Below are 27,107 nucleotides of genomic sequence, written 5' to 3' on the forward strand. Positions count from 1 at the left end.
CTGTAAAATATAAATATAGATCTAGATACAAAGACACATATATTAGCAATAAAAAGCTATAAAGAACACAAAGACCGCCCACAGTCCCACCATCGGAGAGAATCACTGTTAAAATGTGGGTAAAAGTAGGGGCTGGCCCGGTGGTTCAGTGGTTAAGTGCGCACATTCCGCTTCGGCGGCCCGGGGTTCGCCAGTTCGGATCCCGGGTGTGGACATGGCACCGCTTGGCAAGCCATGCTGTGGCAGGCGTCCCACGTATAAACTAGAGGAAGATGGGCATGGATGTTAGCTCAGGGCCAGTCTTCCTCAGCAAAAAGAGGAGGACCAGCAGTAGTTAGCTCAGGGCTAATCTTCCTCAAAAAAAACAAAAAAAAATGTGGGTAAATGTACTCCCCATCGATTTTCTGATTGTTATCTTACAAAGCTGGGATCAGATTTCAGGGGCGATTAGCCAATGGGATTATTTGTTTACTGCCTGATTGTCCCAGTAAGCTGAGGAGCTGCCACGTGCCGAGCCCTGTGTCTCACCTGCTTTATGGTCTCATGAGTGACGGAGGCTCAGAGGGGTGAGGGTCTCGCAGAAGGTCACACAGCAGGTCCCAGGAAAAGCCTGTGAGAGCTCTATTTTCTCCCTCCCATGTATGTCTGACCAATGTCCTGTCCCGGAGCTAGAGGGACTGTTACTAACAAGAGTGACATTCATGGAATGCTTACTGTGAAGCAGGCACAATTTCTCACAGCGACCCCCTGCTCAAGAGTCTCTCACGTTTGCCCGTCACACGTAGATTAATCCCAAGGTCCTCACCGTGTCCCACCAGGCCCTCACTCACCTCCCACTCTCCACATCTCCAGCATCAGTCCCCCCTCGCTCACTGCCTGCAGTGGACAGACCCTAAAGTGGCCCCCACATTGCCCACCTTTCGTGACCCCCTCCCCCCGAGGGTGGGCGGGACCTGTGACCTGCCTCTAACCAAGACGATGCGGCAAAGGGGACGGGCTGCTCTCCCGTGATGAGGGGACAGGGCACGACATCATCTAAGGCTCGGTCTCGCAGGCTGACTCGCTCTGAGATCTCCCTGCTGGCTTGCTGGAGTAAGGGGCCGTGCAGAGACACCACGTGGCAAGGACGGGGGGCGGCCCCCGGGTGACAGTCAGAGGCCTCTGTCCTCACCAGCATCGACCTGATATCTGCCAACAACCAGAGCAGCCTTGGGAGTAGCTTCTCCCCCAGTCAACCCTCCAGATGAGAACGCAGCCCAGCTCACACCCTGACTGCAGCCTCGTGAGACCCTCAGCGGAGAGCCCAGCTAAGCTGTGCCTGGTTCCTGACCTATAAAACCCGCGAGATGACAAATTCGTGTTGTTTACTGTCTCCTTCCCCCACCTCAACTGGAAAGTAAACTGCATGCGGGCAGGGACCATGTCTGTCTTGTTCCCTGATGTATCTCCAGCACACAGTAGGCCCACAACAAGAATTTGCTGAAGAGATGAATGGTCTCAAATCCTTACAACATCTTTGACAACTGGATAGTGTTAATGTCGTTTTTAGAGGAGAAAACGAAGGCTCAGAGAGGTGACGTGACTTCCTCAAGGTCACACAGCAAGTAGACGGCAGAGTCAGGATCCGAGGCTGAGTATGTCGGACCCCTATCTACACACCATCCAGCCTCTCCTCCCACCTCCTATGGCCTCCCTTGTGACAGGCAGGCCTGCTCCTACTCTGGCTCCTCCTCACAGGAGCAAAGCTGGAGGCTGCAGCCTGCCGAGCCGCCACCTCCCGTGGCCTTCCCAGGTGAGCCACGTCAAGAGGGCCTCGGCTCCCCGTTCTTGCTATGTAATTGCCTCTCTGGGCACCCCAGGCAGCGAGCGTTCCTTTTATAAGTACCTTCAGAGCAGCATTCCCGGAACGCCCAACCGAGAAGAGACGAGTACAAATGCTCAGGGGGCCCCTTACTGTGCCTGGACCCCATATGTGCTTCTCAGTCAAGGGCTGGGGAGGGGCGTGCAGCTGCCTGGGGCTTCTCGCTGCTTAAGCACTGACGCTGGGTTTACCTTTCCTCGGGGCGGGGTGGGGGTGGCGGGGGGAGAACAGGCAGGGGGTGGAATTGCCAAGCCCCCCAAGGACAGAACCCTCTTAGCAGCCTGTAACCACAGACCACTCTGATCTGAATCTGACATGGAACCATCTGGCACACAGCAGGCGCTCGATAAATGCTGCCCACCTGGAGTAACCCAGGCCCCAAGGTCTGTGCAGCAACGCCTCAGTGGGTTGGAGAGAGACCAGCCCGCCTTTCTTTAAAGAACTCTGAATTCCTGTGAAGGACTCTGGGATTTGAAGGTTTTTCCACCACTGCAGGTTGGCAGTCCACCTCCAGGACGAACCAACAGACGAAGAAACGAACGGGAATGTGGGGGCCCGAAAGTGTGCTGGACTCAGGTGTGTGTTCCATTCGGGGCGCCTTGATAAAACCAAGAAACACAGACAGAGTTAACCCCAAAGGGGGCTCACGCTAGAGAGATGGGAAAAACAGATCTGTGCAAACAGTGCTTCAAATGAACCCATAAAGAGCAGGCCAAGACCATGGCGGGCAGACCGTATGACGAGCACACATTTACCGCCCCTCCCTGTGGGACGACACACCTCTCTGGGACGCAGGTGTGGGCATGTGACTGGCCCGAGCTTGTGAAATGTGAGTAGAAGTGACGTCATCTGTTTCCGGGCAGAAACTTTACAAGTCACTGTATCGCTGGCCATGTTCTCTTTCCCTCAGGCACGTGGTTGGCCGTGTCCCAGGCAAGCTGCTCCATCAACCAGGGCCCCGGAGTGACAATGACATGAAACACAGACATAGCCAATGTCAGGGGACACGTAAAGCACTCACGAAAGGAACCTACGTTTCTGTTTTAAGCCACTGAAATTCTGGAGGGGCTGTTTGTCACGGCAGCATAACCTAGCCCATCCTGACAGATACAGAGGCAGACGATTTTTGAGACAAGGACAAGGAAAATGAGCCATCACGTACTGCACATCTACTGCAGGACAGCCATTCAATTCGCTTGACATATCTAAGAGCGGGAGCTTCTGAGGCAGATGGCCCAGCTCTGCTGCTTTTCAGCTGTGTGACCTCAGGCATAAGTGCTTAACCTCTCTGGGTCTCAGTCTCCCCCATGGGAAACTATTTACTTACTGGAAACTTTCCCAGCTATGCGTGGGGCCTGCCAGGAGGACAGACTCTGCCAGGAAAGGATGAGCAATTTTTATTTTGCTTTGAAAGGAAATCACTTGATGAGAACACGACGGCTAATAGCAGTAATCGAGCAGAAAGAGAAAAAGAGACTCAGAGAAGTCAGTAAACGAGGCTCGTCTGGACTCCCCAGCACACGTCCAATTTGCCTACTGGTCACTAACAAGCTTTGACGGTTAGTGAGGGATGCAATGGTCCCGTCAAGAAATAGCAGAGATTCATCGCAAACGTTCTCGTTAGGTACCCACTTCTGTTAACCTCAGTTACTAGCTAGTGCCAGATTCTCCCAGACTGAGGGGAACCAAGGGGAATAATGACCATTCCGTGAGCCCAGGATGCTTTCCTAAAGCCTCCGACCTTTACAGACAGACCCCACGCCTGGAAATGCAGGACACAGAACTCTGGGCATGGGAGCTGGTGGCGGCTGCTACTATGGCTGCTGACATCCGTGCCCTCCCGTCCCCAGATTTTAAAAAATATAGTAATAATTTCATGTTGGAAACACAAAGCGTTACTCTTTAGAAAACAGCAAAAAGTAGAAAATCAGGACCAACACGCCCTTGCTTGCCCGTGGCAGACATCAACAGTCAATTACAGAACTGAGCCCCACATGCCCTGAGAATCCCCAGGCAGCCACTGCTGGTCATTCAGAGGTAGGAGGTGGGCAGAGATCTATGTGGTACCCTGCGATGGGCTCACGCGCTGGTTATCTTTTATCAGAATCACGGGATTACAGGATTGAAAAGTATTTGAGAGGTCATTCTAACTCTACCTGGCATCTAGAGCATCCAGCCTCTACTTGCTTTCCTCCAGGGACAGGAGACTCACCATTTCACAATCCCCAATGTCCACAGTAGTTGTATCACGGAATGTCCACAGCCTCAAAAATGTATCCCAGTGATGGGACCCATCTGCTCTGCTGTCAGGGAAAAGTTTCTCTTTGTGGCTAAGGAAAAACCCCATGACTGGCCCAAGTTGTGCCTGGGAGACACACAGAACAGAGGAGTTTCATTCCGCTACCCCGGGGCACCCTCTGAGGTCTGCCCTGAGCCTCCTCCCCTCCAGGAGACGCATCCAGGCATCCTGTGCTATAATCAGAATACACATGCGATGCCAGTGGGCGAAAGAGGCTCAAAAACCAGGGGCAGGATTTTCTCTGGCCCCACAGCGGGGTCCTCTCAGAATCGGGTCTAAGTTCCAGGCTCCCTGACTGCTGGTCTAGAGCTGTTTCCGTGATGCCAAGCTCTGGGTTCACATTGTCCCTTCTCCTCTGTGGGGACAGGATCAGAATCGCCACAGTCTGGCTCAGTGTGGAAGAAAGCTTGGGCTCAGAATCACCAAGACCTGGGTTCAAATTCTGATGCTTCCTGGCTGTGTGATCTGGGTAAGCCCCTTGATGTCTCTGAGCCTTGACTTCTTCATCCGAAAAGCAGGGATCAGAATGCTAATAGTGTGCATATGTGTGTATGTATGTGTGTACGCGTGAGAGAGAGAGACAGAAGGGAATATATAAAAGAGAATGCAAAAGGGGAGACATATGGAGGCTGGCCCTGTGGCCGAGCGGTTAAGTTCGTGCGCTCCGCTGCACGTGGCCCAGTGTTGGTTTGAATCCTGGGCGTGGACATAGCACTGCTCATCAAACCATGCTGAGGCAGCGTCCCACATGCCACAACTAGAAGGACCCACAATGAAGAATATACAACTATGTACTAGGGGGCTTTGGGGAGAAAAAGGAAAAAAAAATAAAATCTTTAAAAAAAAAAGGGGGGGGAGACATATGTATATAGGTAAAGGGCTCACACAGCTGGCACACAGGCAGCTACATCCGGAACAGCAGCTCCTGTCCCGTTCCTCCTGTAAATCAGGCCGGGCACAAGTTAGTGGCAGAGTTGACAGCTCCGGGATAGCACAGGGGCTATGCTCTCAGGCTCAAGTCCGAAGCCCTCGGTCAAATGCTGATTCTGCAGCCCCTCAGCTGGGTGACCCTGAGCAGGGCATTTCACCTCCCTGAGCCTCAGTGCCCACAACTGTAAAGCAACACCCAGCTCGCGGGATGCCCGTAAGGCTCAAAAGCCTCAAGGCACCTGGCACAGGGCCTGCCGCATCGTAAGCACTCAGTAAATGTCAGGGGCCACTATTGTAGGTCACGGCCGCGCTCCTCACACGGCTGTTGTCGAGCCCCCCCCACCCCTCTGCCCCGTGAACGGGGGGAAGACACGGGATCCAAGGGGTCGGCCAGGGAGGAAGTGCTCTCGTCGTCCACTTCCGGAGCTGACACCCAGCGCACAGCCACGTGACGTGCAGAGCCACCTTCCCTTGGTGGCTGCCATTTTAATGACATCTAAAAGGTCATATTTCCCCGCTTAAGAGGCGTTAATTAGTCACACGCCTGGCATCCATTCTTTAGGCTTCAGGAGTAGGAAGGAAATTTCCAAAGTGTGAACGCAGAGGGAGAAACAAGCAGCGACCGCTACCGGAAGCAGCGCACGAAATCCACGCAAGGAAAGGCATCCGCATGCCCCGGCCCGGAGTGCCCAGGACCCCTCAGCTCTGTGGGCAGAGAGGAAACGGTGGCGCCTGGGGGACTGTCACAAACAAACGGCTCATCTTAACATTATGCTAACCCTTTGGCAAGTACATGACTCTCTCCAGGATTCGGCTGTCACACCTTTAAAGTGGAATGTGTCTGAGGAAGATTATGATAATTGCTGACATTTACAGAGTATTTGCTACGCGACATTCTGCTAAGTGCTCTCCCCCCATTAGGTCATATAGTCTTTACGTTAAGTCTGTGACAGATACAAACATAAAATTATCACCCCCATCTTACCCAAGAAGGAACTGAGATTCAGAGACGTTAAGGAGTTTGCCCCAGGAGACAGAGGTGGCAAGTGGCTGATCTCGGCTTTAAACCCGGTCTGTCCCACCCCGAGCCTTGTGGCCACTCCGAGGCCAGCCTGGCAAAGCTGCGAAGCCGCCGTCTTCAGCCGCCCCTCTCTGAGCTCAGCAGCCAGTTATCTCAGCCTTACTGCGCCCCCCAGGCTCCCACCTGGTCCAGCGTGCGGACGACAGAACCCACAACAACAATGTCACAGACACTTCCATTTCCAGGGTCTCCAAGGGACAATCTCCTTTCGACAAATTGATAGAGAATGCGAAAAAAACAAATGCCAGCACTTTAAAAAGCAATATGGAAAAGCTTATGCAGTCACAGGGCTGTAAAGGCGGTGGGGGAAGCGGGTGCACACACACGCACACACAGGCGCGTGCACATGCACACATGCACGCGCGCGCGCACACACGCACACACACGCACACACTCTACCAGGAGGGCAGGGGTGGGGGGGAGACGGGCCCTCCATCCCCGCAGTTCTGGGACTGCGTGCCAGCCAAGCCCGGGTAAACACAGGAATCCAGCGGCCAAGCCCTCGGGCACATTCATTAATTAAACTCCATGGATGCACTCCGTTCCCGGAAACCTCCACTCATTTCAGTAATAATTGGAGGCGAACCAGCTCGGGCTGTAAAAACAGCATGTGAGGGACTCAGCCTTGCCCGGCGGAGAACAGGAGACAGACCGGGCCTGGGGTGAGGTTCTGGATTCCAGGCCTGCGTCCAAGGCGCTGTGTGACCTTGGCCAAGTCATTTCTATCTCTGGGCCTCAGGCCCCTTCTCTGAACAATGGGAAGGCAGCCCAGACCAGATGGAGAGTTCCTCTTCTGGAATCTCGGGGCCTCTCAGGTTGTCCCATCAAGGCCTGGGGGGGAGTGAGTTACACACCCATACATGGACCGTCCTCTCCACCCAATAAAAACAGGACGGAAGGAACGGACACCGACTTCACAAAGGCAGCTTGGAGAACGGTCTTTTAATGAAAGCCAGTGTATGTAATTCTAGAGGGGAAAAAAATGGCTGGGCGCATTTCCCAACGTGTGTTATGCAAGATACCCATCTAGGCGCAAGGCTTTGTGAATTCTGTGGTCAATGCGCGTCGCTGAACTCCTCCATCTGGAGCCACACTTCCCCCCGAGATCTGGCAGTTCTGAAAGTGGCGAGTACATTTCCCCGCAGGGAGACATCCCCCATTCAAGTCAGCGAGCAAATCGATACCACTCCTCCCGATGGAGATCTCAGACACACAGGATGCCAAGGGCCATCGCTGGAGGTTCCTAATGTATATTTGCATAAGCAAAGGCTCTGAAAAGTCCTGTATTAAAACCCCTGTTTAACCAAGTGATTCTTAAATGTATTATCTCTGGTGTTCTTTACTTGTGGAACGCCCATCCACGTGGTAAGTGGAGCAAAAAAGAATTCTGGGAAACTCCCAGTCTGGAAAAGTGAGGGGGGAAATCAGTAATAGGGGTCCTCCGTGGTGACAAGCAGGGGGTGGCTGGCTGGACATGGGTCTCAGGTCCCTGTCCGCCCTGATGTCCAGGGAACACGTGTGTGAAACGTCCACCCTTTTACTCCTCAACCTCACAAAAGGTACCACTCATATGCGTCTCCCGTCCGTCCCAGCAGTGTCCCTCACAGATAAGGAAACCGAGGCTCTGAGAGGTGTAGGGACTTGCCCAAGGTTGCACAGGAGCCAAGTGCAGCCCTGGGATTCGATCCTGGGTCCGTCTTACTCCGAAGCCTATGGTCTTTCGGTTACGCTGCCTGACCCTGCGGTTCTCAGCCCTGGTGGCACCTGGGGGGCCTCAGAGACGCCCGCTTCCTGGACAGCATCCCAGACCAAGCTTGAGAGGTGGGGCCCAGCCACCAGCATTTTTTGAGAACCTCGGTTCGCCAACAATGGTTTGCAAATTGGGAGGCTGAGAGCTTTACCGGAGTGAAGGTTTTGGAAACATCCCAAATCCCGCTTACGATGCTATGCGTCTTTTTAAACCGCATTGATTTAAAACAAATGGGGGTCCAAGAGGGAGCAAGTGTGTCTGCTTTTTTTTTTTTGAACAGCTTGACTGAAATCGATTCTTGGAATGATGCAAACAGCATTTGTAACCATCTCCCAAGCAATAATAATAATAGCCACCCCCACCCCCACCCCCGGAACCGAGGCTAATGGGCGCTCCAGGGAGGGCACTGCTCTGAGCAATTTTCACGCATCACCTCGGTCATCCTCAGAGATGAGCCCCCGTCACCTCCTTTCGGAGGAAGAATCCGGGGTGCAGAGGGACAGAGTAACCTGCCCACGGCCACCTGGCCGGGAGGGGGCAGAGTGGGGATCTGACCCCAGAACCAGTCTGCCCCACAGCCCGAGGTGCCTCAGGGAGAAAAGGGATGGCGTCACCCTGTTCTCGGATGGCAGGGAGCAGACTGTGTCTCCAGGAACCACGGGGCCCTCCCTGATCCCGCCCCACATAACAACAAAACAGGACACGGGCGACAGGCGGGCAGGCGGCCAGGGCCGAAGGCGGGCCCCAGCGCTGAATGGTTTCCCAGGATGACATCAGCCTGAGCCGGTGCAAATGGCCCCTTCACCTGACCAGCCACACAGCCAGGGGCCTAGGGGGACCTCCTCCCCTCCTCGAGGGAGGGGATGAGCAGCCTGCGCTGCCCGTAGGGCCCTGGAGGGAGGGGAGCAAGCCGAACCAAAGACCCGAACCACAGCAGGTGCCCTCAGGCGGCAGGGGCCTGCTCAGGCCCGGGGGCCAGGGCGGCACTGGAGGCTGACGGGGACCAGCATGCTGAGCGTCTCTTGGGCTGCAGGCAGGGCCCTGGACTCAGCCCTCGAGGGCTGGACGACACCAGCTGGGACCACGGCAAGGGACCCAGCACTCGGGCTTGGAAGCCAGACTCGGGACAGCCCCGGCCGCTGGTTGCCGTGTGTCATGGGCAAGATGCTAGCCCTGTCTGAACGCCTCCTCGTCTCTGATGGAGGGCACTGGATGGCACCACGGCCACCGTTTTCCACGTTCCCTTTCCTTTGTCAGCTTAAAATAAAAAATCCCATTACGCAAAATTACAGAAGTCCAGTAAATTACAAAGATCGAGAGCAACCCAGGTTTGGGGTGTGGCGGGAGAGATGTGGGGTCCCTGGGCTCGCCTCTCTCCCCCTGGTCCCCCGTCCCCATGAAGCCCACTAGCAGAACATGTCCAGAAGCTTCCGCGCCTCCCACAGTCCGCAGGTGTGGGACGCTAGGCTTCTGTTTGCCTGGGAGGGACAGGTTTGGAGGGTGGTAGGGAGAGGGGCCCCCGCCCAGAGGAGGCGTCCCCTGTGCTGCAGGTGCCAGGGAGGCCCCTGGCGGTGCCCGAGCTCTGAGGGGAGGCCCAGCCCCACGGGGATCCTGAGTGGAGAGCTCATCGGGGTGCCCGTGACCCCTCACCCCCGTCTCTGTCTCCTCCACCCCAAGAGCACAGCAAGTCTTCTTTGGCCATTCGCCTTTACGGGGTCTCTGCAAGGTGTCTGGGTTTCCACAGTGTGACCGCCCTCCTGGGTGCACTCCTATTTCACACACTTATGTAACAGCTGATCACATTAGGCAACGATGGTGACAAACACAGCCGGCACAAACAGGTTTGGGATCAAACCCAGTGGATCTCAGAGCTCATTCATTCATTCACTCATTCATTCAAGAAGTGTTGAGTGGCAGCTAAGGAGGGCAGATCAGAAGGGGCGTGAAGGAATTTTCTAGGGGGATGAGGACGTTCTAGACCTCGAAGGAGGTGTGGGTTGCATGGGTGTGTGCGTTTGTCAAAACTCGTCAAGCTGTATGCTTAAGATATGTGTGTTGCTGTATGTAAATCGTCCCTCCAAAGTATTTATTTATGATATTTCACACATTTATTTAGAACACTCTTATAACACAGCAGGGAATATAAAAATGTTAGTATCCACACTAAGCATTTTTCAGAGCCAACTATACGCCAGGCACTGTCCTCGGTGCTTCGCAAATGTCAACTGATGTATTCTTCACGACGACCCCAGAAGTACCGTTTTAATCCCCATTTTAGACATAAGGAACCCGAGGCCCAGAGGCAAGAATTGACCTGCCTGTGTCCCACAGCCAGCAGAGTCTGTGCTTTGAGCCACTAACTAGCCTTCTCTGACTCTCGACAAACCAGGGAGAACCCCCATCCTCATGGTATTTACGATCTTGAGGGGGAGACATCACAGCACGGTGGCGACTCCGCTCTCAGGAGCAGAAGTGCACAGAAGCAGCGAGGAGAAGCCCCAGGCCCGGTATCAAGGGCCTGGCCGCTTACTGTGTGTCTCCCTCCTGCCCGACCCCGTGGGGTGACCACGTGGGTAAACGCATGTCAGGTCCGTGAACGGGCCCAGCCCCGTGCCTGGCACACAGCAGGTCCGTAACACAGGTGAGCTGAATAAATGAGCAGAGATGGCATCCACGTCAGAATGCGAGGCCCTCAGAAGCGCCCTGGGGCCCCTCGTATGAGTTCAGACAGGGTCCAGATTAGCTCTGGGGACGATGCTTGACCCCAACCCCACACGGCCGAGCCAACAACGACCTGTGAGCCCAGCAGAGCCCTGAGAATCTTGGGGTCCAGAGAGATGGCTCGTGGTGGGGGGTGCAGAGATGGGGCAGGGGCACCCACAGAAAACCCCAGTGGCCCGGAGGGTACTAACTAGGGGAGTAAGAACAAAGCGGGACTTTCTCAGGGTCAAGGACTGACGATGGTGTCCTTGAGACGTGACTGCCACAGGCCCTGAGTCTTCTGGGGTCCTCAGAGAGGAAGCCGCGACCCTGTGGGGACACTTTGCTGTGGAACAAGGAACTCCGACTTACAATCCAGGCCCTCTCTAAACCATGTCCTAGCAAGAAAGCACGGCTCCACCGAGTCCTAGTCTTCCAGCCCACAGACTCGGCCGGCGGCCCCCCAGGAACTTAGAGTCCATTCATGCATTCGTCTCTGTATTCATGCATTCACCCACCGGATATTTACTGAGGGTCACAAACGTGCCGGGCGTACTGTCGGGCTCTGAGGACGCGAAAGGCACACACTTCTCAGTATCGCTTTGGGGTCTAGCAAGAACTGCTAGAAAGAATTTTGAACAGGGTGTGGAGACACATCGATGAGCAGAGCAGGAGTGTTGACAATTCGTGCGGCCATTCATTTGTTCACTCCTTCATTCATTCCACAAGACGTTCATTAGCGCAAATACACAGCGTGCCCTGCTGTGATGGCATGCCATCCCTGAGGGCCGGGACCATCTATCTTGATCCCCAGGGCCTCCAACTGTGCCTGGCACACAGCAGGTCCTCAACAAATATTTGCTGACTGAGCGAACTGCTCAGGGATTGTTTCTCGAAGGCTGGTGCCCATGGGACCGTCTCCACCTGGGGCCCAGGCTACACAGGCAGATTCTGGGGCCCACTTCAGATGGGTAATACCCCCCCTCGGGGACTCTTCTCACTGAACCAGTACCCAAGGCCCCCAAAGTCTGAGCTCAATCCTCGCCGTTTTAGCCCCCTTGCATCCAAGGGGCCCACAGCTTAAAGAAGTCAGGCCGAGGTCCAAGACAGCGGAAGTGGCGACACCAGGATTCGAACCCAGGCCCCCGACTCTCCCAACTCTCGCGCTGGTTCCTCCGCCCCCACCTTGGCAGGCAGGCCCCACTGAAGCAGCACCAACTCTTCCCCACAATTCAGCTCAGAAACCTGGGAGGATGACATTCTCCCCCCACCACGGCACTGGGTTGTTGAAAATCCACAGGGCTCCACGACGTATGAAAAGATTAGGGACCTCATTAAGCGGAGCTCTGACAGCCTCGCCTTTCTTTCATCCCTCCCCCAAAAGGGCTGGTATTTATGCACGAACAAAGAAAAACACATCCAAGGAAGGTGATGGAAAATCTCCAGCCGCTCTGCACTCTGTCATCTATCAGAACACCTTATTTACCGCCTTTCCAATCAGCGGTGGCTGTTAATGACCCCAGCAGGCTTTGATCATCCAGTAGCAACCCCGTGGGGGGGCTGGGGGGGCTGAGAGTGGAGTGTCCTGCAGTGGGGGTGGGGGCCAAGTGGGAGCTCAGGAGGCTGGCAGGGCGGCGGGGGCCGCTGCCTCTGTCAGGGTCGCCCAGGCCCACCGGCTCTTCCTCCTTCCCCGGACAACTGAAGTACCTGGGGGAGCGGCATTCTGGTGGGAAAACAGCACAGTTTTAAGGAGCGGCTTAACCTGCTTCACCCTCCACCGGAGCCCCTGGCCCTCTTCTGTCCTTGTAGGCGGAGGGAAGGGGGTGCACAAAGGTGGGAGGAGGGACCGTGATCCTGGAGCTGTGAGCAGCCCAGGGGGTCCAGGGAAGCAAAGATGATGACTACGCCCTGGCTCCTGAGCGCTCGCTGCGTGCCGGGCACTCTGCTGGCATCTTACGCTCCTTACCACGCAGAATCCTCCCCACCACGAGATGAGCGTTATGATTCCCTTTTTACAGATGGGGAAACTGAGGCCCAGAACCAGTGCTCTAGAGAAGAGGTCGGCTCAAGCTGCGCAGCTGGGACACGCCTCTTGACCGCTTTTCTGAAAACTTCCCAAAGGCGGGAACTGCGTCTCTTCATGGTTCATGTCTCTTGCAGCTGACTGCAGTTTGCAGACAGTAGGAGCTCAATAAACAACTGCCGCTCAACGCTGAAGGACATCAAGGTTGAGAACGGCATGGCCTCTGAATGTCCCAACTCTGAATTTAGAAACCCAAGCTCCAGTCCTGGATCTGTCACCCACTTGCTGTGTGACTTTGTGAGGGTCTCTTTCCCTCTCTGGGCCTTGGCTTCCCAAGCTGTAACATGAAAGAGGTCGACTGGAATGATCTAGGTGTTCTGACAGTCAAGGCGCAGGAGCGGCTGTCGGAAGAGGAGCTCCACGCCAGCGTCCTGCCCCTCGGCGACCTGCTCACACTTGCTCCCAGGGCTCGTGTACAAACTCATGGATAATGAAGCTCCGTTCACCCAGCATCCACCAGGGTGGCTGCCTTTGTACACTCTTCAAACCCAGCACCAGAGATTCCAGAACCTTCCAGGCACTTCCTGCCAAGATGTCTGCAGTGGGTGGGGAGGCAGCTGCCTCAACACGGCCCCCCTCCACCCCTCACCTTCCCCAGAGCAGAAGGCAATTGCCAAGAGGAAAAGAACATAATCCTGGCTACTAATTGAGGAATTACAGATACTAAATTACAGGTGTGCCCGGGGAAGGGCGGTTTCTAGAAATCAGGCCAGTGAGTGACAGGAATGTGGGCTGCCGGCTAATTTCTGGCTTTGGCAGAAAGCAAATATTTAGAAACAGGGCCCAAAGACACAGGACTGGGAATTCAACAGACCGTGAAAAGGGTCTTCGAAGGCTAGGAAATACGGCCCTGTGGCACCCGTGTAACAGGTCATAACCAGAACGACAGGAAAGCTCAGACTGTGTGCCGAGTGCCAGGCCCAGGCACCTGATGAGCATCTCGTGACATCCTCATAACAACTCTATCAGTAGACACTATTTGCTCCGTTACGTAGTTAAAGAAAAACGTTTTATCAGAGCGGAAAGAGTTGCCCAAAAATACACCGGGAATCAAAGGTTTCTGACCTAAAACTTAGGAAATTCCAAACTCCTACTCCTAATGTTTTGGCTTCACTCGCAGTCTGCCAGCTAAGGCCACATGGGTCCCCAGGGCCTGGCAGGGGTTTCAATGCACATCTCTTGGCTCCGTGGTTCTCAACTGCGGGCAATTCTGCCCCCAAGGGACATTTGACAAAGTCTGGAAACGCTGGACAGAGCCCAGGGATGCTGCTGAACACCCTACAAGGCACAGGACAGCCCCCACACCAAGAACGACCGGGTGCCAAATGCCAATGTTGCCGTGGTGTGAAACCCTGGTCTACACCGCGGTGCCTTGCGGGAGAGGCACCCCAGGCCCCTCCGCCCATCGCCCCGATGGGGAGGACAGGAAGTGAGGCAGCGGCAGACCTGGGCTACAGTCCAGGTTGCGAACACGGTGACTCTGAGCAGGTCACGACTTCTCCCCGAGCCTCGGTCTTATCCTCTGTAAAACGGGGATGATGAAAATAACACCTCCCTCATGGGGTGGCTGCAAGGATGCGATGAGACCACGTGCTGGCACATGGGAGGTGCTCAAGGTGTGTGACTCTTTAAGCCTTAATTCCCCCACCTGTGAAATGGGACAACAGCCTCTGCCTTGGTGCCACCCACGAGGTTCTTCCCTCTGACACTGAAGTCCCATTTTCCCAGGTGGCCTTACTACAAGATGCCAACAGCCTGGAGCGGCAGCAGCTGCAGAGAGCCACTGGACCAGCGGTGGCCTGTGCGTGAGCAAGAGAGAAACGTTTTTTGCAGGGGAGGTGGGGGGAGTTGAGAGCCGGCAGCTTGTCACAGCAGCCTAACACACCCTAATCCAACTCATACATCAAGGTCATAAGGAGAACACCAGCAGCTAACACTTATTAGGCACCTTCTAGGCTCCAGGCCCTGTGTAAGTAGCTCAGAGGGAATCTGAGGCTCACAGAAGTAAAGTCACCTGTCCGGGATCCCACAGCTAGTTAGTGGCAAAGCTGGGATTCAAACTCAGATCTCTCTGAAGGGAGAGTCACGCTCTTAACCGACTGACTTAATTCTACCCGCATCCTTTTTTTCTCCATCAAGAAAGGACAGCCAAAGACACCAAATCCATGTTTAAAAGGCAAAAGTAAAAACTGTCCACAAACTTTGCAACTGTTAATTCTTGGTGACAGCTATGTTTTAGGACCCTCCCTTCAACGGAGCAGGACGATCCAAGAGGACTCCTCTGACCTAGAAACTGATGCTGGAGAAAAGCCATGCGTGGGTACCATGCCTACGGCCCAGCCTTGACGATGAATGTTTGATGACTTCAATGGGGTGATGATGAGCACTTAGGATCCACGAAATGGACTGCATCCCGTGCCAGGAGACTCATGCCAACTCCTAAAAGGGTGAGTTGCTCACAAGCCCCTGGGACCCTGAACCCAGCTGGCCGAGCAGCCTGCTTTACGAGAAAGAGCCCCTGAGACGGGAACGCCAACGGCCCCCACGTTCCAGACCTTGGGTGGGCACCTAGGTTCTTCCCGCTTCCACTGACTCATCCGTGAGATGAGGGATTAAGTGGACACCACTGGCCATCCTCTGACTGTCTGCTGTGGTTGGGACCAACGAGAAGAAACCTGTATTAGTTATCTGTGGCTGTGTAACAAAGAGCCCCAGACTTAGTGGTCCTAAACAACAAACACTTATTATCTCTCACAGCTTCTGGAAGTCAGGATGTAGGGGGGCTTGGCTGAGTGGTTCTGGCTCGGGGTGTCTCCCAGGCTGGATTCGAGCTGTTGTCTGGGGGTGCAGCTCCAGCTGCAGGATGCAGGAGCCACTTGAAGCTCGCTCCCATGGTGCTGGCGGGTTTCAGTTCCTTGCCACGTGGGCATCTCGATAGGGCTGGTCAAGTGTCCTCGAGACATGGCAGCTGGCTTCCCCAGAGCAAGCGCTCCAAGAAAGGGGAACAGAGACTGGGAGGCAAGCTGTGGTGTCTTTTGTGACCTGGTCTCAGACATGACAGTATCACCCTTGCTGTGTTCTACTGGTCACTGGTGACTGAATGTGCCTTCCAACTATGAAACACCAAACAAACGACGACAAAGGTAAGAAACCATTTATGGAGATCCCACAATGCACCAAACCCTGTGCTAAACGTTCCACATGCATCACCTCCACGCCATCTCCACCACAGCTGTGGTGTGATGCGGTGTCATGGGCCCATCTTACAGAAGCGGAAACAGAGGCACAGAGACTACGTGGCCTCTGACTCAAAGGCACGTGGCAAGCGAGAGGCAGAACCAGGACTCGGCCCATGGCTCCCAGACCCCACACCTCACACTCTTATCAAACAGTGGGGTGCTGGAGCTAGCCTGTCCTGGCTCCCAGGAGACAGCTGTGACATTTTCAGGAGCCAGTAGTTAAACACAGCCATTACTAAAAAATAAATTACATGAACTTACAATTAAATAAATCATATTAAAAGCAAAGATGAGAAATATTCAAACTGCAGCCCCTCCTCATTACTACATTGTACTATTAGCTACGGTCTTGAGGTCACCTACGCATCCTGAATCTGTACGGTACAAATCTACACCATCGTGACGTCCTGAGCATCTTTTCCCAGCTCTGTGTGGGCCTCCCTTCTGGGCCTCAGTTTGCCCAGTGGTGGCTAGTTGGTGGCTTCCAATGGGCCCTGGTCAGGGTATTGACAGCACAGGAACAGAAAACTGCTCCATCCAAAGGCTGGCTTGTTGACCCTTCACCCGCAGACCACCGTAACTAACCCAAACACCATTTCCTCTCGGGGGGAGGGATCTTGATGACTCCTTGCTAAAGACCTCATTCTTCACGAAATCCAAAAATACAACATTCTCTGTGATATGGATCAATCCAGATTTCCTTCCTGAAATTTCTGACTTCCCGACGAGGAAACGAGAGGCACTTGTCTGAACAAAACATCTGAGACTGGAAAATGCTGAAAAATGGAGAGATGGTGAGAGTGAGGGAGGGCCCTGGGATCACGCAGACAGAAAGGAGCTTGTCTAAACCCGGACCTCTCAGAAGTCAAGACAAAGATGTGCACGCCTGAACCCCGCCCGGCAGAGTCATTCCTGGCAGCCAAAACCACGGGCCACGACCCAAACGTCCAGCCAGAGGGGTTAACAAATGATGGAGCATGCAAAGACCAGCACGCTGCACGGGCATCGAAAATGGTGTTTACTGAAGACATTTAAAACTGTTAGGTTTTTTTTAAAGACTAGAAAGAACAGAAGGTTGGCAGTTTTGTCTGAGAACGGGAGGAAAAAAGACAGGAAGGAAAGGCATCTGAATGCCAAGAGTGGTTTTCACCATGTTAGAATAATGGGTGGATTTTGTTTTTGTTCAGTTTTTCTGTGCTTTCCAAATATGACATGAGCACGCCCCACTTTTTCCCCCGGGCGGAGGGGGGAGGAGATGATTCCACACAGAGAGCCTGTGCAGCCGTGTCCTGCCCTGCGCGTCACTCAGGTCTCTCCCAGAGGCCCCAGCCCAGCCTCTGGCTGGACCCGTGAAGGGCCCATTGTTCTCCGCTGATATCACGCTGCTGCCTGAAGGCCCAAAAAGCAGAACTGGGACTGCATGTGGCCAGCACACAAGACAGAGGCCATCCCCTGGCCAGCCACAGCGTGGCGGAGCGGGCAGCGACCTCACTTAAGTCCAGCACCCCAGCTCCACGCCCTGAGGGCAGCCTGAGGCCAGGACACCTAGTGGGGCTCTGGGCGGGCAGTGGCAGGCAGGAGGGGTCATGGCAGCTGGACGTTTCTCCAGGAGAAATGGGACCACCTGTGGCTGACACACAGTAGGCCTTCCAATACTACCAGAGCTGCCAGGCCCATCACCACCTGGCCTCGCCTCCCTGAACTCACCTTCTACCCCTCCCGCTTACTCACTCTGCCACAGCCGTCTGGCCTCCCTGCTGCTCCTCAAATGTGCCAGGCACAGGTTGCCTCAGGGTCTTTGCACCTGCTTTTCCTGCTGCCGCAATGTTCTTCCTCCAAAATTCTGAAGGCTCAGTCCCTCGCTTCCTTCAGGTCTCTGCTGAAACGTCGCCCCCTGAGACGAGTCCCTCGCCACCCTTCCTAGTGCCCGCCAGCCAGGCCCCGCACCCACTGTTTGCCAGAGCACTAGAATGACCTGAGACTATCTGTTCATTCATTCATTGACTTCTTCGTTTATTGCATCACCCTGTTCCTGTGAGCCCTGGGGGCAGGGACCCCTCTCCCGGCACACTGAGATCCTGGATAAAAAAAACCCTCAGGAATGAGTAAATGGTTTTCATCACCATTACATCTCAGGTTTTCCATCCTGCGTTGCCCCGGGCTGGCATCTTGTGGTCAGCTCTTAGAAGGCGTGTGCCAGGGCCAAGTCACTTCTCCCTTCTGGGCCTCAGTTTGCCCATCTATGAAATGAGTGGACACCACAATAAAGGAGAGTGGGTTTCAGGGAGCAGGCAGGACATAAGCTCCTAGACATGCCGGACGCTGTTCCCAGCAGAGGGAACCATGTGGGCAAAGGTTCCATGTCCAGAAGGAGTGCACGTTGACTGGCGAAGAGCAGGAGGTCAGAGTGGCAGGAGTAGAGTGAGCCCAGAGGACAGCAGTAAGAGCTGAGGTCGAGAGAGAGGCAAGGGAGACCCCACGGGGCCCTGCAGGCCGCAGTAAGAAGCTGGAGTTTCCTAAGTCTGGGGTGAGGCAGGGGGATGACTTGGCCCCTGGGGTTGCTGGGTGGAGAATGGACTGGAGGGGAAGGGGCTAGAGTGGAAGCCGGGAGGAGGATGTAGCAGGTTGAATAGTGGTCCCCAAAAGACACGTCCACATCCTAACCCCGGGCACCTCTCAGTGTGGCTTTAAACGGAAAAAAGGTCCTCGCAGATGTCATCAAGTTAAGGATCTCAGGACAGGATCATGGTGGATTACCCACTGGGCCCTGAACCCAATGACCAGGGTCCTTGTAAGACACGGAGGAGAAGATGAAGAAGAGGAGGAGCCATGTGAGGATGGGGCAGAGACCGGAGGGACGCAGCACAAGCCCGGGACACCTGCAGCCTCAGAGGCTGGAAGAGGCACAAGGGCTCGTCCCCCGGAATTCCAGGGAACTGACGGCACCTAGATCTTGGACTTGTGGCCTCCAGGACCGTCAGAACATATCTCCCTTGTTTTCAGCCACCAAGTTTGTGTTAATTTATTAAGGCAGCTGGAAGACACGAACACCAAGTGGGTAATGAGTGAAATCGGGGCTTCCAAAGACGAGAGCCACAACCGTCCCTTCCCTTTCAAATTCTCTCCCACTTGCTAAAAAAAGAGGGAGGGAGGGAGTGTGTGTGTGTGTGTGCGCGTGTGTGTGTGTGTGTGTGTGTCGGGGGAGACGCTCAGCCCTGCTGAATATTTTAAGTATCCATTTCAACCCATAATTGATGCAGAACCAAATACTCCCACGCAGCCTCGGCTGTTGGACTGAACACTCAGCGCGGCGCCGACGCTCGCACAGTGAATCCCCAGTGCAGGGCGATGTCGTGGGCCCGCCGAGGCGAACACATGGCAGGGCTGGAGCCCCAGCCTCACCGATCCCCGCTGTGTGGCCCCAGGCCTGTGACTTCACCTCTCTGTGCTTCAGATTTTTCATCCAGGAAATACGGGGCCGCCACCATCTCCTTCAGGGGCAGCTGTGCAGATTCGACGAGACGGGCTCCTGGCAAGCAGGATGTGCTTGATGTATGTCAGATCCCGGGGTCAGGTCACGGGGGGAATAGTCCAGGTGCAATTGACGTCCCCCGGACCAAATGATATACAGCCTAACTGGGGACGGGGCGCGATTTTGCCCCCAGGGGACACTTGGCAAAGTCTGGAGACATTTCTGTCATGACTTGGGAGTGCTACTGGCGTCTAGTGGGGAGAGGCCGGGGTGACCCTATAGAGCGCGGGACAGCCCCCTGCTCCCCAAAGAATGATCTGGCCCAAGATATCAAGAGTGGTGAGGCTGAGAAACTGATACACGGCAGGAGTTTGATGTTACAGACAGGCCCTCCATATTTTAAGACAGTTCCCTCGTTTTCAGCACAAATATTACATATTTACATGGGGGCGTGTTTTTACCCCCTGCCCCCTAGACGGTAGCTCGAGGAGGGCGGGAGCTGGGTCTGCTCTGTTCACAGCCGGTTCCCCAGGGCCAGCACCCTGGTGGGCACCTGACAAGTGCTCGTGAAATGAAAAGGTGAGAGAAGGAACAAGGATGCACAAATAATGAATGTCCGCCTTGTGCTCGGCAAAGAGCACGGTAAACGGCCACGACCGGTCGGCCGGGTCTTCACCCTCTTTCCCAAGGCAGCAGCCTGGCCATCTGGGCAGGTGGGACTCACATCCACAGTCTGAACCAGTGCCCCCCTACCCCAACCCACCCCTCCACCCCCCCAACCCCACCCAAAATCGACGTGAAATGCACAGTCACTGAGCGCTTCTCCGAGGCTGGGTATTAACAGGTGCGGGCCGTGCTGGTTCTCACTTGCTCTGTCCCATTGCACCACCTGCCAGACAAGTCCTAGGCGAGTCCCCATCGTACCGACGAGGACACTGAGGCCGAAAGAGGCAATTTAACCCGCCCAGGGTCACTCTGCAAGGACGGTGGACCCTAGACTCGAACCCGAGTCTGTCGGACTCCAGAACCCTCTTGGCAGAGCATCCTGAGGCCTGTGGGGACCCTCACTTCCCACTTTTGTTCCAGCCTCGGCCTCCGTGGCACTGCCATTGTCCCTGGGTTCTGGAATCTTCTGTCCGGCCTCTGCCTGGAGTCCACCTAGTCTGCCGGGCTTCTCTCTCCGTTCACACGGGGCTGCTGCACGACGTGCCTCTTCCTGCCTTTGTCGCGCAGAGACAATGAGTTTGTTTTCCCTCTTCCCCTCTTTTCTTCCTGGGGTGGGGGCGGGGGCGCAGGGAGGCCACCAGCAAATTATTCCAAGGCTGGCTTTCGAGAACATTTCAGGGCCAGCCTCTGCGGGCTCCTCTGCGCCTGCGACAGAGTCCTCTGCGCTGCTCCAAGTACACAGAGCCCGAGGCGGACCTGGGACTGTGCGGATTACTCAGGTACATCACGTCCAAGTTCAGGGCCCAGAGTCTGAGGCCCCGCCCCCTCCCAGCACAGCGAGGATCCTGCCATTCTAGAAATTCTCCTCCCGCAAAACAAATATTTAAGTGAAGTCCCCGAGGAAAGGGGGCGTGTGTGGATTTTCCAGTTCCCCGGGGATCCTGGAGGGAATGGTTGGAGAGAAAAGGTTTGGTTGTCGCCATAGCTAACTTTTAAGTGCACTTACCCCATGCTAAGCACAGCCGCACACATCCCGTGTTTCCTGGCACGGGGACGCCCGTGGAGGATCACGAGGGGAGATGCAAACACGAGATGGTGGTAATCCCCATCTCACAGATGAGGAAGCTGAGGCACAGAGAGGGGAGGAGTCTACCCGAGGGCACACAGCCAGGAGGTGACAGAGCCAGGCTTCAAATTCAGGCCCTCTGCCACAGAGCAGTTGTCCCCATCCCAACTCTGCCCTCATCCTGTCGAGTCAGAACACCATGGCGCCCAACCAAGAGACAGCATTTACGAGCACCCGTCTGCTACGTGCCCGGGACCCCGGGGGGCCCGTGTCAACCGCAGGACGCCCTCGAGTTCTCATCTGACAGAAGACGAAACTGAGGCTTGAGAGCAGGTCAAGTTCCCTCAGACAGGATGTGGTGGCAGGGTCCGATTTAAGCTCTCAAGCCTGAGGCCAGCGGTGCCCACCACTCAGGAGATGCCAAAAGCCGAATGGGAAGGAGGCTGACGCCCGGGTTTATCGAGCACAGATTCACACTGCTGGGGGCACTGCGGGGTGACAGTGAGCGGCAGGGCCGAACTTCCTTCATTCATTCACCAAGCTGGGGCAGGGGGGCAGGTCCTGTCGGCGGCACTGACATGTCACGCAGGGCAGCGAGGCCTGGGGGACGCCGGCCAATGCCCAGGGTCACACGGCTCCGGGGGGCAGGGGGCAGACCAGAGTGTTACCAAACCCTATGCCTTCCAGCACGTTGCCAGAGAGGGAACAAGAGTGAGAGAGAGAGGTAGAGAGACACACGCAGAGACAGAGAGAGAAAGAGAGACAGAGGAACAGAAAGATGGAACAAGCGGCCTTTCCTCCGTGGGCCAAGTCACCCCTTCCAGAGGTTGGGATGGGGGACCTGTCTCATAAATTCAGGCCCCAATGATTCATCCGGGGCCACAAAGCAGCACAGGCCCACGAGAGAAGGAGAGGTCACCTTTGCACCCAACTTCTCTGGTTGCTGTGCAACCCCAGGAGAATCACCGCACCTCTCTGGGCCAACCGAGGGGGATGTCGGGTCCCCGCCCCTTGAGGGCAGACGTGAGCTTTCGGTGACCTCGAGTGCACAGAGGGTCGGCTCAGAGCCAGGTGCACCCCACGGCTCCATCCTTAAACGCTGGGACCCGTAATGACCACTGGGACTCATCGCAAGGCTGAGCCCAGGGGAGGAGCTGGCCTAGCCCTTCCTTGTCTTCAGTCTCCTGTGAACCGAGCCACACAGTCAGGTGGCAGAGGTCTCTCCTGTGAAAACGCCAGGCCCGCTCTTTGAGTTCAGCCCTGATCAGCGACGCGCGCTCCCTTGAAGTTCTCAGGACGGTCTGGAGAAACCATCTTACCAGGAGCTTGGCTGGAAAGATCCTTGAATGGGGATTAGAGCCTGGGGTTCTGGCCCTGGCTTTGCTACTCACTCGCTGTGCTACCCCACGCAGGGCCTTTCCCTCTCTGGGCCCGTTCCCACCTCTCTAAATCCCCAGTGAGGTACCTGAGATTGATTCTGCACAGTCCCCTTGCAGGATGCAGGCCGAGCTTTTAATCATTAGATGTCATTCCGCCCTGGTCCCCAGGCCCCAGCAAGCTGGCCCGAGGGAGAGACGGTGGAACCCCAGCACCCAGCCTGGGGGCCCAGTTCTGGCCCACTCACACCCAGGCCCAGGGTCACAGGCCAGGGGGCAAACCCGCCCACCGCCTTGGGTGATCAGACGACAAGATGGCAAAAGCCACAAGTCAACTTGCACATGACACGGACACTCGCTCACCCTGGGAGGGAGAGAGGAGACGCAGCAGGTGCCAGCTAATCGTCTCTAAAAATAGGGGAGGACCAGCATCTGTGTCAGGGGCCAGAGTGTCGGCACTTACAGACGAGTCAGCTGGCAAAGCTGGCCCACCTCGTGCGCTGGCCCTGTCCACACGGACGCTGGATCCGGTGTGAACTTCCCGGCCAGGCTGGGAGAGAGGGAGACGCCCCTATCAGGGGAATCACCACCACCTGCCCGTCCCCAAGCAGGGGGACAGAAACAGGGAGTGGGGGGGGGCTTGGCTGACAGTTATTCGGAACAGGCAACTTCCCCCGCTGGATCTATGGGACCCTGGAGGGGAGGAGCTTTTACTGTTGTTTTAATATTTAAAAAAAACATAACAAGCTTACAATATCGGGGGGCTCCGACTCCGTCTGCCTTTTCCTCAAGGAAGAAAACCTCTGCTGGCTGCGGGCGGAGAAGCGCCGGAAGGATTCTCGGCTCCGGGAGGCGAGGTGTCGGAAGGACGCGGCGCGCTTGAAGGGGGTCCGGCCACCGGAGGGCTCCCCGCTCGGCCGCTCGGGGCCCACCGTGCTGGTCACTAAATTGAGGGCCTCCTGGAAGGACCTCCTGACGGTGCCCATCCACTGGGTCATGTGGGTCTGGGCCACGGAGAGCTTGTCCCCCAGGTAATCCATGGGGCCGGGCGGCCAGGCGGCCGGAGCGCAGGGCCTGCCCCTCCCCCTCCTCCTTTCCGCTCCTGGAAGTTCTGGGCTCCGGGGAGCACCGGCCGCCCTCTCCAGTCCAGTCAAGAGTGAATAAACATTGCTGAGCCAGCCGCCGGCTGCATCCGCGGGGCTCGCCGCGAATCGGGAGGCAGGTCAGGGTCAGGCTGGGAGTCCACACGGCGCGCGGAGCCGCCGAGTCAACACGCTGGGCGGTCCAGGCTCCGGTTCCCGGCCGGGGACGAGCAGCTTGGAGGAGCCGCGCGCGCCCCAGGGCGTGACAGTCCCTGCGGGCGGGGGAGGAGGAGGCGGTGGCCCTGGGCGCCCTGGTCCTCACCGTCCCGCAGGTAGGCGGCCCCTCCCGGGCGCACGGCGCAAGGACCCGGTGGGCGGGCTGACCCCCGCCGCTGCCCCCTGCGCGGCTGCCCAAGGCTGCGCCCTGCTCACCTGGCCCCTGCGGGGCTCCCGTCCTCTGGCCAGAGATCCCAAACCTGTAGGCCGGCAGGCAGTTAGCTCATTTCCGGAGGCAGCCCCCAGGGCCCCCGGGTGCCCTGGCTGAGCAGCCCAGGATGACATCAGTCCCCGTCTTGGCGAGGGGCTTCGCTGCCCAGGAACGCAGGACGGGCCTCAGGGAGGCGGCCGCCCAGGGAGCTGACGCCCGCCCCCATTTTTTTTTTTTTTCCTCTCCCAAGTCCCAACTCGCTCACCGTCCCGCGGGGCTCACGGTGACTTCACGAGCCGACAGCCTGCCCGCCCCGTGCCCTGGCCGCGGGCGCACGAGGAACCGCGGTGCACGTGTGCGCACGCGGGCGCGTGTGTGCGTGTGTGTCGGGGATTTGGGGGCCCAGGGGAGGCTGGAACAGTTGGGAAGCCGCTGCTGCCTCGAGGGTGACAGGCGGCGCCTCGGGACCTCGGGCGGCTGCCCGCCTGTCTCCCTCTGGTGGTCCGTTTCTGTGTTTCTGTGTCAGGCTCGCTCCCCGCCCGCTCCCTGTGTCTCCATTTCCACCTGTTTGTGTCTCAGCTTCTCTCTCTCTCCCTCCCTCCTTTCCAGTCTGCTCTCCCTCCCTCCCTGGAAAGCCCCCCCAGAGCCAGGTGAAACGGGCCCGAGGTCCCCCAAGGAAGGAACCGGGCCATTTCGGTGCAGGCTGGGTTGCCATGGCAACCGCGGGGCGCAGCATCGGCCCCATCCTGGGGAGGCGGCCCCGTACGGGATCGGGAGCGCGCGGGATGGGGATGATTCATGGTTTACGCTGGGTCACATGGACTCCTGGGTTTTAACCCTTGTGCAGCTGGAGTGGTGGGGGGTAGGGGAGGAGGGCACAGCAGCATCTGAGACCAGACCGGCTGCTCCTCTCCTCTTGGGGGGGGGGGAGGGAGCTGTTAGCAAGGGACAGCAGCCACCGGATCCCAGAGCGGAGGCACATTTGCTGAAATGCTTTCTCCTTCTGGCAGGGATCCACCCCTCCGTGTTACAGACGAGGAAATGCAGACCCAGAGACGTAGATTCAAGTGCCCAAGGTCACACAGCCAGGGTAGCACGGGGGCACGGACAGAGACCGCTCCCTCCCCACTGTTTTCTGGGTCTGACACGGTGCCTGACCCAGGGCTGGAGCTTGGTAAATATTTATTGTTCGAACGCCGAGTCCAAGACTGAAACCTTGACAGGTCGCACGGCGTCCTGAGGGCTCTCTCCCACCCACGTCACCTCAGTGTTGAACAAATATTTGCTCCCTCGTCACTGATCAAAGGGCCTCACTTGAGAACGACTCTCACGGGAGCGTGTCTGACAATGCAGCTGACACAGATCTTTTCTTCTCTGGATTCCCAGTCCCTATGCCGCTCATTCACTTGTTCGCTCACTCATTCATTCGCTTAAACACTCAGAGCCTGCCTGCTCTGGGCCAGGCACCGGACGCAGAGCCTGAACCGTCCCTGTCGTCGTGGGCTCGCAGCTGGCAGGACAACGGAACGGTGGCCAACACTTATGGAGGGTGTAGCTGGGTCTCCGAGGCCATTCTATGTGTTCAGGGGATTAACTCGTGAATCCCCAATGAACCCATCTGACAGAGGCGGAGACTGAGGCCCAGAGAGGTGACGTCACCCTCCAAGGTTGTCCAATGTGGCGGGCAGCCTCCAAGACGGCCCCAGTGATCCTTGCCCTGTTATTCACACCCTGGTGCGGTGCCCTCCCACGACGAATCAGGGCTGTCTGTGTGCCCAAGAGGATAAGGCAGAAGTGAGGGTGTGTGACTCCCAAAGCCAGGTCATTGAAGGCATGAGAGTTCTCGTCTTGCTCTCAGATCACCCTGGGGGCAGCCGGCCGCCATGCTGGGTGGATGCTCCAGCAGCCCTGTGGAGAGGCCCACCTGGAGGGACTCTGAGGGCCCAGCCACCAGGCAGCACGCACTCGCTAGCCATGGGAGTGAGCCGCCCTCCATCCTAGGTCAGACCCTCAGATGACCACTACCCCAGCCGACACATTGACTGCAACCTCGGGAGGGACCCGGGGCCAGAGCCCCCAGCCAAGCTGCCCCACAGAAGCCACAAGAGATGCAGACGTCAGAGGCAGGATAGTGCCTGGCCCATAAGGAAGCCAAGGACCGGGGCAGAATGGGGGGAGACAAAAGGGAGGGCGACAAGGGGCTCTCGCGGCAGCCTGTGGGTCCCATATATTAGGAAGCACCAACCCATCATGCAGAGGAGGAAGTGTGCACGGGCCCATGTCCCGCCTGCATAGTGTCTGGCCGCACCCATCACCTCGACAGCCTCCAGCGTCCCAGGGCTTCTGATTCTCCCGTGTCCTCGCATGGAGGGTCCTCAGTCAGCCTCCCGCAGCAGGCAGGTCACTCACAGCCCTGTTCCCTCACCCGGAGGGCCAGGGGACTTCCAGGTGGGAGCATTCCCGACAAAGAGCGAGTCCTCCCCACCCAGGCCCAGGAGAGCGGCACGGGAAATACCTACAGAGCTAGAAAGGGATGCGGCTTTTTAAACAGACCTTCTGGACACAGAGATGGGAGGTCACCTGGGAAGTGCCGGGAGGAAAAAAGTCAAAGCAAAGCACCTTTAAAATGAGACTACCCGGTGGTGGCCAGGCTGTGGGGAAAGAGACACGCAGCCCACAGCAGATGGAAATGGACATCGGTATATATTTCATGAAGGGAATTGAACACCCAACATCAAAAGTCTTAAAAGTGATGGCCTGTCAGTTAATAACACACACGCTGAGGCGTGGGGCGGACACGTGCTGATGCCTCTTACTTACTGTGAAATGCAGCAAAAATTTTTTTTAAATGTATTAAGGGATGGATGGATGGCTAGATTTTTATGAAGCAAATCTAGCAAAATGTTAGCAATGGCAGAATCTAGCTGGTCAGTATATGAGTGTTCCCCATACAATTTTCCTGTATCTTGAAATTTTTCATAATAAAAGCTCGCGGGCGAGGAGAATGCACCTGCCCTTTTTTGCCTGCAGTTCAGGTCCGACACCACATCCACCCACCTGCCTTTGGAAGCGAGA

At 56.3% G+C, this 27,107-nt stretch overlaps 1 protein-coding gene and 1 long non-coding RNA gene across 9 annotated transcripts in view; one reads left to right on the forward strand and one right to left on the reverse strand.

Annotated features, from left to right (window-relative positions):
- KIAA1671 (KIAA1671 ortholog) overlaps positions 1-27,107 on the reverse strand; it is a 179,711-nt gene that overhangs the window by 40,492 nt on the left and 112,112 nt on the right. The window contains exon 1 of one of the 8 annotated variants that reach the window (XM_070626977.1): positions 23,276-24,742. The exons of the other annotated variants lie outside the window; for them this stretch is intronic. Coding sequence (XP_070483078.1) covers positions 23,276-23,563 — 288 coding nt within the window. The 5' untranslated portion in view covers positions 23,564-24,742. Of the gene's footprint in view, positions 1-23,275; positions 24,743-27,107 lie in introns of those variants that run through there. 8 annotated transcript variants of the gene reach the window in all.
- Positions 23,665-27,037, forward strand: LOC139084433 (uncharacterized). Its single transcript, XR_011541787.1, has 2 exons — positions 23,665-23,937; positions 25,043-27,037. It is a non-coding gene; the product is annotated as an uncharacterized lncRNA (long non-coding RNA).

This window comes from Equus przewalskii, chromosome 7 (genome assembly GCF_037783145.1).
Source record: "Equus przewalskii isolate Varuska chromosome 7, EquPr2, whole genome shotgun sequence".
Taxonomy (NCBI): Eukaryota; Metazoa; Chordata; class Mammalia; order Perissodactyla; family Equidae; genus Equus; species Equus przewalskii.